The sequence below is a fragment of the Halichoeres trimaculatus genome, unplaced genomic scaffold (assembly GCF_033239565.1).
Source record: "Halichoeres trimaculatus isolate MK-OKI-2021-1 unplaced genomic scaffold, fHalTri1.1 fHalTri1_scaffold_10, whole genome shotgun sequence".
NCBI classification, from domain to species: Eukaryota; Metazoa; Chordata; class Actinopteri; order Labriformes; family Labridae; genus Halichoeres; species Halichoeres trimaculatus.
The window spans coordinates 20,981,193-20,994,003 of NW_027437187.1; the positions used below are offsets into that span (position 1 = coordinate 20,981,193).

The window sequence follows — 12,811 nt, forward strand, 5'->3', positions numbered from 1 at the left end:
ACCGATTTCATCATCACTGGTTTGTCAAATTTTAAACAACTTGGAGGTTAAACTTTGACAAAGCTGAACTACAGAAACAGTCTGGTGATCCATTTGTTTCAAACTGTGCATGGGTATGTCTCACATTATCAGGCCATAATGTTTAACAGAAACAAATTAAAAAGTAACTATGTTCCACTCCAAACAGTGCAAAAAGAGAATGGTTTGCACTCCACGCAAAGCACTGGTGTTTTAATCATTTCTGCAAAAATGTCAATTGTGAATAAAGCTGCAATGAAAACACAGAATGTGTGTTGCTTAAAGGAGGGCCATCCAAACCTGCAACACGTTGTCAACAGTCTCTACCAGAAACCTTCAGCATTTCTGCAGTCTCCACAAGGAGTGAGTATTGTCAGTAACCTCACAATACAATAATATCACGATACTTGGGTCGTCAGACGATAATACCACAATAACACAATATTGTGGTCTATTGAGATATTCTACAAAATTAACTATTTGATTGAAAACAGCTTTTCTATTTTATTGTGGCTAAAATAATGAAAGTCAGATGCAGTGTTTCATACATACACTTAACTTGAAAACATAAGGTTTATCAAGTTTGTCACTTACACTACTGCGACATTCAACTGTTGCAAAAATAATGGCAGAAAGACGCGTTCAGCTGATGAAACTGGTAAATGTCATTTGGTGTAACTAATGTTACTTGTGAAAAATATAATATTGCCCAATTATTTTATCAGTCTACTACCCTGTAAAAATTAAACTTAAAATTATTTTAAGCTAACTAAACTTATTTTTACAAAAATATTAATATTAAGAGTTGAAAAATTCATATTTAATCACAGGCCAAAGTATCGCAATATATTGCCATATCAATATTTTTTCACACCTCTAGTCTCCACACGTCAGCTCTCATACCTCATAACTCTCAGCACACGTACCACAGACGCACACGATAACAGCAAGAGTTAACTGAAACTTAAACACCATTCTAAAGTTGTGTTTTGTCCAGAATTTTCTTAAGTTTGAGAAAAGATGACAAATTTTACCAAAAAGACTCTGAGTTCATGAGATCCAAAGTTCCCCTCAGCTGGAACATCTCAGAAAAAAAAGAAGAAAGGCTCCACAATACAGAGGACTACAATCTCTATATAACATCAGGGCCCTCTAGCTTTTGCCAGTCTCACTTCTAGTCATCTCTGTCACCTCAATGTCTTTGTTTTCAAAAGTATCAACAACAAGGCCCTGAAAAGTTCCTGGGCCAAGAAGTGCTTTCTGGAATGCTAGTGGAATGAATATGTCACAATTCAAATGGTCATATACCAAAAGCTTCACAGGGTTACTCATCACTGTATAAATGTCAAGCTTCGTGTGATCACAGTTCAGCTTACCTCATCACTTCTTCTGCTGCTGCTCAAAGTGCTTTTGATCTTTCCCCTTCAGAAACTCAGCTGCCTGTTGGACAAAGAGAAACGCATTCATTGATGTGAGCTTTTTCTTTATTGTTTCTCTGTTTGTAAACTACAAGAAAGTACACTGCTGTGAACATTAAAATCAAATGTTACATAATATTACGTTTGCTTTTAATCCCCCCCCGTTAAATCTTGCCTGTTTGGCTTGACGTGTCTCTGCATCATCTTTCCCCAGTTATTATATCTGTATTGGTCAGAAAGGGATATCAAAATCAACCACATGCTGTGCCAGAGCACATCACACAAAGAAAAGAAAAACACATTATCTGGTAGTGAAGCTTTTAAGCATTTTTGAATTTTCCATAATCAAAGCATTGTGTCACAAACTTTGTGTATTTTATAACTGTTTAGCCCAAAAGAAGCCTTTCATTTTGGCTCTCAAGCAGCTCTAAAGCATTTACCACCGTTCCAGTAATATCCATAGACTATAAATTTATGTAGTATCTGTGAAGTTACTCATCTGTTTCTTCTATAGCATTTTAAAGCAAACAGTCAAGGTCTTTGTTTCAAAATGCTAGTCAGGCAAAAGACTACGCTGAACAGATGGCAATGTCATAAACTCAAAAGGTGTTAAAACACTCTGGCTTCTTTAGCCGTAAGTTTGTTGACTTTAACTGAAGCACAGAAGCTACATCGCGTATTGGTGGTCGTCATTAAATAAAGTACCTACAACCTACGAGCCTGCACCTAAGCCAGTAAACTCATAATATGAAGGCTTGGTATCAATCCTTACTGACTTATTTTGTCTTCAAATAAGTTTTTATAGACATCTTCTGTTTATGAATGTACAGATTTTAGCTTCGTTCAAGAAACCTGGCTTACTAGCTAATACCTAACTCACCTCAACTTTGTATTCTCTCTTCTTCATTGAGGCTTGAACGCTACCCTTAATCATTCCTCCCGGGAGGACAGAAACACTCACAACTCTGTTAGAGTCAAAAGAATTCAGCCCTTTTTTGACCCCAATCGACGCATCGGCGAAAAAAGAAGTAATGGTAAAAAGATTGACCGGTTCCGCCATGGTTTTCCGTAGTAAACGATGTAGAGCGCGAAGGAGTTTGGACCCAGAAATGAGGGAAACGTCACGAATGACGTAGGACTTAACACCCGGATGTTAAGGGGATTCGGGGATCCGAGGATTCGGTGGTCAGAGGCTGCTTGGACCCGGAAACAGTTTAGTGACGTCACCACTTCACAAGCGGATTGGAGAAGGTGCATGCTAGTTTCATGTCTGTTTTGAATTCAGCCCGTGACAGTCAAGAGCGACCTTACCATATTTTCCTAACTTTCGAAGTAGAGGACGAGAAACAAAAAGTCAAAATAACCTGCCTGATGTTTAACGGATACATCGGGTACAGTCAGCTTCTCAACAGCAACGGGCACAACTCAAAGTAGTAACAGCTGCCATACAGGAGCCTAAGCGACAGTCTTCAGGATCCATGTGTGTCTGACAGGGTCAGTCTTTTACTTTTTTTTATTACATGCGGTGTTTCATGAAGTATGTGTACCCATTGACTTTTCCGACTGGCCCTGAAGTATACCCCTTATCAGCTAAGTGGAGACCGGCGTGCGCGACAACGGGGCAGACACCTAGCAGCAGACAGCAAAGAGAAACGACAGCAGGACGGCACCGTAGAAGATAGTGACCCCGCATGATCCCAAAAAAGTGGCCGAGAGAAATAGAAATACTGGCGGTTTGGGAGTTCGAGGTGAACTTGCTTACATTTCTGTTCGGTGTGCGATCACAGCCGCAGGGGCAACAGGTTGCTGGAACCGATAGGCCGCTCTCCTCTCCTGAAAACCTGGAAACGCGTTCTTGCGCCCCTAAGCCCCGCCCCAACCCTCACCCCTCCCCTCCATGTCAAGTATGAGGTTATATTTGTGCCACTAGAAACTGAATTTTGAAAAGCATAATGTGTAATAAAATATCATGTTTTGAAATTGAATTATTTTTTTAATTGAATTGTTTTAAAAATTGAATTTGAAATTGGATTTTACCTATGATAATTCAACTCTTTTTATACTTAAAATTTAAAAACACAGAATTCAATTTCAATTCAAAACGGTATGGCCATTACGTCATCTTGTGCCGGTAAGGGGGACTAATCAAGCCCAGATTCACAGACACCCTTCACACGTCCGTGGACTCTCCTGTGGTGATCAGCGGCAAACTTCGGTCTGAGAATATGAGACAATGCAGAAGTGCTAAAATCTGCTGTTTCTCAAGTGTTTGCTTGAGGCTGGCTCTGGAAGTAGCTGAACTCACATACACACCAAGCCAAAAAACAGCCAATTTCAAAGCAGAAATTTATCTATTTACAGCCTGATTCAAAAAACGTCTTGAGTCTGAGTCGCTAATTTTACTACCAGCACCCACTGTACAGAGGGTGAATTTTTTTCTAATGCGGTCGTTCAGAGGATATTAAGATTGTGAGCTCCCCCAATAAGAGGCACAGCTGAGGGTCACGTGACAGCCGGTGCCCTATGGCTGTAGGCGAAGCCCTTGCCACTACCAATATGGCCACTATAGCCAATGTGCTTCATTTTCCGTTTCAAAAATAGATGGGTGACGCCGACGAGATTACGTCCATGTTTTATACAGTCTATGGTGTTGACGTGTTCCATTAACCTCGTAACTTGGGAAGAAGGAACTGGGAGTGACGTTTTCTCCGAATCGGCGTTAAGTCAGGGAAAAAAAGCGTACTGACGTACCAGGGCCGTTGTGTTAACTGTTGTTAGCACGCCCTGCTTTCAGTTCACAAATACCATACAAGGGATGTAAATAACACTGTGGCAGCATTTCTACAAATATAAGTTAAACAATACTATGTATAGCTACGGCTGATTTAGTGTTACAAACATTTGTCAGAAATGCTTATAAACTGGACATTACAGGAGCTTAATAACTGTTTAGAATGGGGGGCAGCCATCTTCGATTGTCAACTCAGGAGTGGTGAGGATCCTCCGAGTTCCCAGTAGGAAATTCCAACCTCGGGGGGATGTTTCAGTTGTTTGGCTCTGACGAAAGGGGTGTGTATATTATTTTACTCATACCGATTATTCCTTCCTTGCAGCACAGGTGCTGGAGCCTATCCCTGCTGTCATTGGGCAAGAGGCGGTACCGGTCGCCAGTTGATCACAGGGCAACACAGTAGACAGACAACCATGTGTATGTGATTTCAAACCTGAAAATTCAGCCGCTGGTCTTCAGCCGTCGTCAAACTGATGTTCGTCTCGCTCAGGGGAGGAGGAGTACAGCTAGACTCAACACAGGAGAGTCCAAGGACCTGCAGAGGGTGTCTGTGAATCAGTGCTTGATTAGTCTCCCTTTCCGGCACAAGATGACATAATGGTGTGTTTTTGAATTTAAAGTATAAAAAGAGTTGAATTTTCATAGACAAAATACAATTTCAAATTCATTTAAAAAATAAAATCAATTTCAAAACTTTATATTCCATTACACAACAAATTCAATATTTTAATTCAAATTCAGTTTCTGGTGGCACAGATTTAACCTCATATTCAAAACACTGCCAGTAAGTTGAAACTGAAAAAAAAAATTGCAACTGAAACCAGTGATGCTCAAAAAAATAATAAAGAGTGTAAAACATAGCTTATTAGCATTGAAAAACACATCAAAACATAAAAACACTTAAAAAAAATAGTGTCTTTTCTAAGTTCAAAATTTTACAATGCCAATCCTTGTTTCAGATTCAATCCAGCTTTTTCTACAATGCCAAGTTTCTATTTCAGTACTAAATGTTACTGTCAGTGTTTTGACTGTATATCCTTGCTTAACAATAACAGCCATTCAGTTCAACTCGATTCAGTTGTTCTTGTTGTTGTCCTGCTGAAAAAAAAAAAGGTTTTGATTGTAAAGCTTCGGGAACACAACGATGACGCAGTTTATGCGCAACTATGAAGTGTTTACTATTAAGACTTTTGTGATGGCTATTGTGAACAAAAAAAAAAAAAATTATATGTATTCACTAAAAATGTACAAACGAATCTTTAAAGTTGTCAAATGTCTTCATTGTGGATGTCACTTAGAAGCCTTCAACAACAAAGCGCTTCATGTCTTAGAGAAAAAAAGAAAGAAAGGGTTACTTAACACATTATGCCCTTTAAGATGTGTCATGGCCTGCAGAAAATCACCCGGTATTTATTCTGGTTAAAGGTTGCGTAATGAATGAATAAAGATTCAGAAATAGCATTCACCCACATTTCCCTGAGTTTTTTTGTTAAGATTAATCAAAGTGACAGTGGTCAGATTGTACAGCTTTTGCAAAAATAAAAAAAGTAAATTAATAGTCCAGGATGGATGTCCTAGAGTAGTAGATGGAAAAGACCCTGAAAGTCTGTAGTCGTCAGTCAGTCATGTACAAATTGACATTTTTTTCATAAGCTTAGCAATGGACCTTTGCATCTGGAGGGGGATCTTTCACATCAGATTATTGTAAGACTTTTGTTTGGAGAAATGTTTGGGTCACCGTTCTTCATGAGATAAAAACAGTAACATACACAGGCTGGTACAATATGTCAAAACACAGATAGCACAGTGAACTGACAATGGTTTCAGCTTGTCACTTTGTTTAACTGTGTAACCGAGCATTTGAAAGTGGTTTCAGATTATTTTATTTATTTATTATTTTCAGATTGAAAAGTTACAGGGCTGTCTCTACTACACATGGATGTTATGTTTAAATATTCTGTGTGGTAATAAGTGGCGTACCAAGCAGTTAAACATTACTTTGATAATAAACACTGAACTTAAAAACTACATTTATCTTGCCTCTTCATAATAGGAATCACAAACAGATACAGCCGCAATGAAGAATCGCTCTGTTCCCAAAACTGTATTCATTAATTTAAACTGACTTACAAAACAAATGATCAATGTAGCAAATAAACTATAAAGAGATATGAAAGACCATTAGCCCCATCCAGTGGTCAAATAAAGTATAACCAAAGCATGACCTCTCTGGAACCTCTGGCTCTTTCCCTTGGGGCTCAGGAAGCAGCATCCACTCACACTCAGCCCAAGGCTGTGTGCTGCTGCTGCTGCTGCTGCTGCTGCTGCTGCTGCTGCTATCCCCAACCAAACGTGTCTAGCTGGTATATTTACAAAAGGAAGATTTAGACTCAACAGCCAGTACTTGGCTTTGATCAGTTCAGATCAGGTGTTGTCTGTGAGGAATGTGATTTTCTTATGGTTTGCCTGCAATAACTTTTGATGATATTGAGTTAATTTGCTTTATATTAAACTACCTTTACCCTGATCTTTTTTTAAAATCAACATTTCTACTCTTCAGTGTCAAAAGCAATACCAATTATCATATCAAGTTAATCTTAATAAGACCAGAGTAATGCTAAACAAACTGTTTTTTTGTTTGTTTTTTTGTTTGTTTGTTTGTTTGTTTTGTTTAACATATCTTGTATTAATTTTTCATGAATTTTCATGTACTTTTGCAAATTCCCTGGGTTAGTTCCCCTGCTATGAAACTGGTTGTAATCTCAAACCCAGAACAGTAGGTGGCACAGTTGCATCTTTTGCAGTATTATTTTGAAAACAGCACGAAGAAGACATGGGCTAACCTAGTTGCTAATTAGAGCCACAAGTTGCTACGATGTGAGCAACTCACGCTGTGAGAGATTTACACTTGGAAGACAGTTGTTGCTTGGAGTCCTGTTGCGAAAGCATTTTGATAAGGTAACTCGGCACATGGAGAAATTTGAGTCTTAAAACTTTGTTGAACTGTACATTATGTTTGTAGCTTTTGACCGTGCTGTCGAAGAAGTAAGCTGGCTAAATGTCAGTGAGACATAAGCTGAAATAACCAAGGACCCTCCCTAACTTGCTTTCTGCTTTTGTGCTGTTGGCTGGTTAAACACATGCTGAATGTCAAAGCAGTAGTTAGACATTCTGTAGCCTGTACACCAGCCACGGTTGGTGATGCCTTCAGGTGCTTCCGGTGAGCCTCGTCGACTGTCAGCATGAATGGTCAATACAACTAACCGAAGCGTACACACAATTGCGTAAGGATTAACTATTTGATGGAAAATCTAAAAATTAAAGTACATTATTTTTGACGTTTTATTAACGTGTAAATAACAAAACACAAATAAACTGTAAGATTAATCAAGCATAATAATTTACCTAAACATAAATGCCCGCAGCTGTCTCCCCACATGACGTAATATTGCTGACCGGCGTTGTCTTTCTGACAAGCTCCAGTTTAATTTTCTGCTTTGGTTTATTAAAACTGTTGTAAATGAAAACCAGATAAAATAGTTATGTTAAGATGCACTCCAAGGAGAGCTATAGTTTAACGTGACGTGTGTAGGAACCAGTGCAACTCGTTATGCTCATTACTTTATGTATCCATACATGAAGTGTACAGTAAAGTAGTGTACATGTACACTACTTTACTGTCCAAATTCAAGGACGTGTTAACTTCACACAAGAGCTCAGTCTGTGGTAACCATGCAAATATTGAGGACATCCGAAACTTAAAAGTGGTTGAAATTTGATGGGCTTCTCACCTGCTAAATCTATTTTGCAGTTCATCTTTCAAGTTAAATAGAAAATTATGGCAGAAATTATGGAATCACCGGATTACTCGTGAAAAAAAAATATGATTCCTGATACATTACCACTGTTACGGTGATATTACAGTACAAGAGTTTTATGACAAATGATCATTTATTAATACATTACAATTTCTAATTAACTTTAGAGTGCAGAGTGCCACTAAAGAGCCAAGCTAGGATTAATGTAATCAATGCCATTGAGAGGAGACAGTAGTGAGCCATCCGTCACAACTTTGTTCATGACAACAACAAGAGGGTGCAGACAGCTTTGGCAATTTCACTGACATCTACAGAGACTGCATGTAGATGAACTCTGCAGTGGATTCCCAACCACTATGGGTCTGCAGTGCACAGTTTGACTTCCAATTAGCCGAGTTGGGTTAGACTCAAAACTGTAGTTTCAAGATTTGCTCAGGTCAGGCTTTGCTGGAATTATGCAAGACCACCACGGGACGTTGATCGGGTGTTAAACTAAAACCTCAAGGATCAGGCTGTTTGCACCACAATGTGTGCTAATTTCACTCTCAAGTTGGGAAAAATGAAAGTAATTAATATTTAACTGTGTTGCACTCTATTTGAATATTTAAACCATGTTCTTGGATGAGATTCACAAAATGTTTCTCATACCAGAGCAGAACTGTCAAGTGTGTGGTGATAGATGTTGGAGGTAGTTTGTGTTAAGCATTCAGGATAAGTTTCCCTTTTTAGTTCTATGAGCTATTCACATCAGAAGCAGTTACACCTTGGATGTAGTCATGTTAGACTGCTGGATGTCTCCTCTTTACTTGATTCACTATAGTATCCAAATTCAGAGCATTAAAGATGCATCAGGGACTCAGTGTTAGGCCTGCCTGGGGTCTTCTTTGATGCTGTGCTCTGGCAACTTATGACCAAGGTTATAATAGTTAACTAAAACAAAACTAAAAAGGAAAACTAAAATTTAAAATACATTGCAGATAACCCAAACTAATAAAAACTAGAAAAGAAAACAAAAACTATAAGTAAACTAAAACTGTATCTTGTGTTCACAAAACTAACTGAAACTAACCAAAATTAAAGACAAAATGTCCTTAGTTATAGTTTTTGACAATATTAATAGCCTTTAGGATTTAAATTAATCTGACACATTTTCCCAACCAATTTTACGACAGTTTTCGGCTGTTGTCAGCGCCGTACGGCACCAACACAGCGACGTACTGGGACATGCTTGTTACTGCACTGACTGGCTGTGCGCTGTGCTGCGACAAAACATAGAGGAGCAATGAATCAGAGCATCTGTAATAGTTTAATTTCATGTGAGTCTGACTTTATTGTTACAGAGTCCAAGTTTCTAATTATTAAAGCTCATATTATATTGTTTTATATAATTTATATTTTTATTATTTTTATTTAGTTCATGTTAGAATTATTTTATATAATTTATGTTTATATTTTTATATTAAGTTTATATTATTTTCTTGTGTTTAAGGCAGCAGCCAACAGTTCAGTATCAGCATTGACTGAGCAGTGAGCACTATGTTGAACTGGAAAATAAACAGTATGACAAAATATTTACTCTGACCTTTTTGAATCCTGCACCTGGTTAATAAGGTATGAAAAAACTAAAACTAAGCCTTGTTGCAAAAATCAAAACTAAATAAAAACTATAATACCTACTCTAAAACTAATTAAAACTAAACTGTAATGGAAAAAAATGTCAAAACTAACTAAAACTAAACTATAATGACAAATCCAAAACTATTTTAACCTTGCTTATGACACATTATTTCAAAACTCAAGTTTTTAGTTTAGTGCAGCTGTGGTATATTAACTTTTTTTGCATTCAAAGCTACAACTGCAACAATACCATCACACTGTTGCAATATCTGTGACTCTTGGAATAAATAGTGTCAAAAGTTTTTTGTTTTTTTTTCTCAGAACCTTTCAGGTGTTGTCTAATGATGGTACACCTTTTTTTAGTCCATTTTAAGCGTCAGATTGCATCCTTTACTTATTATCTTATTTTTCACCCACAGATCATGCATTTAGATACAGATGTATCTTTATAGAGATAAGACAAAGGCAGATAAAAGGCATCTTTTAAGAAAAAACCCACTGTACACAATGCAAAAGTTAAGTAAACATGAGGAAGTATAATTTAGAGATTAAGCTTGGGAAGCTCTTTTGTGCTTGTGTTTTTTTATACGTTTCCATATTGATACACACCAAACTGAAATGTTGGATTTGGAATTTACAGGCTTTCATCATGCGGCGGGGGGAGCATGTTTCACGGGCTTTCCAGGCCCCTGTGGATGTCCATGCCAGTGCAGACGGTCAGGTTTACATGTTCAGGAGGGTGCCTAATGAGTCGGCTGCATCCTCAGATGATGAGGAGCTCACTGTCATGGAGATGAGGCCTCGGGTTTTCAGAGAACGCGAGCAGGACAGACTGAGGAATGTGCAGCTGCTGGAGCGGGAGGTGTTGGATGATGACAATCTTAACAAGCTGGCGTTGCAGTATGGCTGTAAGGTAAAGAGTCAAGCCGCTGATGTTTTTTTTTAAGTATTCCTGGCATTATCTCTTTGATAGCATTACACTTGATGACACAAATGTATATTCTTTCTTGTTTTTGTCAACAGGTGGCAGATCTAAAGCGAGTGAACAACCTAATGCAGGAACAAGATCTATTTGCACTGAAATCTATCAAGATACCTGTTCAGAAACACAGCTTTTTAAGTGAGGCTTACACAGACCTTACTGAACCTCAAGAAGAAACCCCTCATTCATCTGATACACCATTGCAGCCTCAAGAAAGATCCAGAGCACAGCCACATCTAAAGGAGGTCACAGACTTTCTTATGGAGGTGGACCAGGATATAGAGAAACTGATTCAGACCACAGATGATCAAGACGTGGATATTCTAGATAACTCAGAGCACCAGCAAAGGTTTGGTTTCAATGGACGCCGCCTGACCAGTCATGGTGCAGACTGGGGAATCCAGTGGTGGAACGCTGTAGTGGCCATGCTTCTTATCGGCATCGTCCTACCATTATTTTATGTCATCTATTTCAAAACAAAAGATAATGGAGTAGTTTCACCAACAAACGGCAGCGCGATCACACATGCCCCTTTTACCTCCTCCAACACATCAGGGTTCAGCCATTTTTCTGAAGGAGCTAGTTAGGTCAGACTTAAAACTCATAAAACCAGAATTTATTTTTTTAAGAAATTTGAGTGAAATGGTCTTAGAGTGAATATGAAGCAAAAAAAAAATAACTTAAGTGCAATACCACTACGATTCTAGCAATATAAACCTTATCAGTACAAGCTAATGTGAGACTGTGAGGCAGAATCCTGATGATTGTGTTGAAGGAAGATCACTCGTCACAGTTCTCATATTTGATGACAATTTAAGACACTAATATTTTGATCTAGTAGTTCAGCTTTAGGCATGCTCTTTGAGTTTTTAAGCTTTTTAGTTACGATCTTTAACTTTGAAAAACTCAGTTGAGCCCCATGAATGAAAAATCTTTCATACAACTTAAAAAAATCTGTGACTTTTGATATGGCTTTCTACACAGTGAGTATTTTTAACTCAAATTAAGAAATTTGTCCTCTGTTCTCATTTCTTTTCTTTTTTAAGATTTTATCTTTCATAGACCTTTATCATCCAGCCAATAAAATCAGTGGGGCTGATGTGCTGAATGGTTATTAAGACACTTCTCCGCTGTGAACGCTCAAAAATGACCTGTCATTTCTCCAGTGCCTGTTACCAGTGTTAACCTGCCATCAAGCTTATTCACGAGTGTTATACCTAAGGTTCAGTCTGTCACATCTGTTGACATTGTTTGATACTTTCAAACTTGGGCTTGAAATGTATGAGATGTGAAACCCCTTTTCTCAAATCTTTCTGAGTTGAAACTGTATTTTAAATGGGTTTGAGCATTGTTTGTGTGCCTTGCTAACTTATTTTTGTCTGTGTGTTTTTTTGTTAAGTTATTGCCCCACACCTCATGCCTTTATGTTCCAGTTTTCAAACAATGCCAAAAGTAAAAATGATGTTTACAGATGATGCAATTTACCTGGTTGTATTGGATGTATTTGTGCACTCATCGAAATACAAGATGTACATTTTGAGATAAATCAAAGTGCCTTAAACTTTTTAAAGTATCACAGCATTTCTTGTGTTGTGAGCTTGTGTGGCTTGTCTAATGCACTTTTTTAGTCTTAAGAATTTGAATGCAGTGAAAGTGGTACAGATTTCAAACATTTATGTGAAGTTGTTTATCAGTTTGAATGGAAAGTCAACACAATAAATGTGCAGGAATGTTTCTCTAGCATGATTCTGTTTAATGGCAGGGAGCTTCGTGTTACCATATCCTCACACCCTCACTTTTATATGTTGATGGTTAAGAGTTTTAGTCCAACAGTATTTGAATGAAACCTATACTCTGGATGCTGGCTTTTCTGAATGGTAAAATCACATTCCCATTTAGCATGTAGCCATGGTTCACTTCTAGCCAGAAGTCCCTTTCTGACATGTCAGTTATTCTCCTATTCTCTCCTGGTTTTCTGCTACGTCCCCTGTAGCTAAAAGAAATATAAACTAAGAAAAATAAAACTTAAATTGTGAACATATGCTGGGATAAGGTTACATCAACTCTGACAAGAATTATATTTTGATCAGAAATAGAAAAATTGCAGTACTTGTGACCACCAAAAGATGGCAGCATCCTCAAAGATAGGTGTTGCTGTTGTATTTGT

General features: G+C 37.9%; 1 protein-coding gene across 2 annotated transcripts; it reads left to right on the forward strand.

Moving 5' to 3' along the window:
- Positions 1 to 2,644: 2,644 nt before the first annotated feature.
- lysmd4 (LysM, putative peptidoglycan-binding, domain containing 4) lies at positions 2,645 to 12,397 on the forward strand. Of its 2 annotated transcripts, none has more exons than XM_074677657.1 (3): positions 2,645 to 2,930; positions 10,303 to 10,575; positions 10,686 to 12,397. In XM_074677657.1, exons 2-3 carry the CDS (start codon positions 10,312 to 10,314, stop codon positions 11,229 to 11,231), a joined length of 810 nt encoding a protein of 269 aa, XP_074533758.1. In that variant the 5' UTR covers positions 2,645 to 2,930; positions 10,303 to 10,311; the 3' UTR covers positions 11,232 to 12,397. The 2 variants fall into 2 exon arrangements, with proteins under 2 accessions (XP_074533758.1, XP_074533757.1); XM_074677656.1 differs by lacking the exon at positions 2,645 to 2,930 and adding an exon at positions 7,019 to 7,185.
- The last annotated feature ends 414 nt before the right edge of the window (positions 12,398 to 12,811 follow it).

Bases quoted from the DNA above. Each gene is read 5' to 3' on its own strand.
- lysmd4 (XM_074677657.1), top strand. From the start codon at position 10,312: ATGCGGCGGGGGGAGCATGTTTCACGGGCTTTCCAGGCCCCTGTGGAT. The intron at 10,576-10,685 runs GTAAAGAGTCAA...TTTTGTCAACAG, and splicing joins CGTTGCAGTATGGCTGTAAG to GTGGCAGATCTAAAGCGAGT.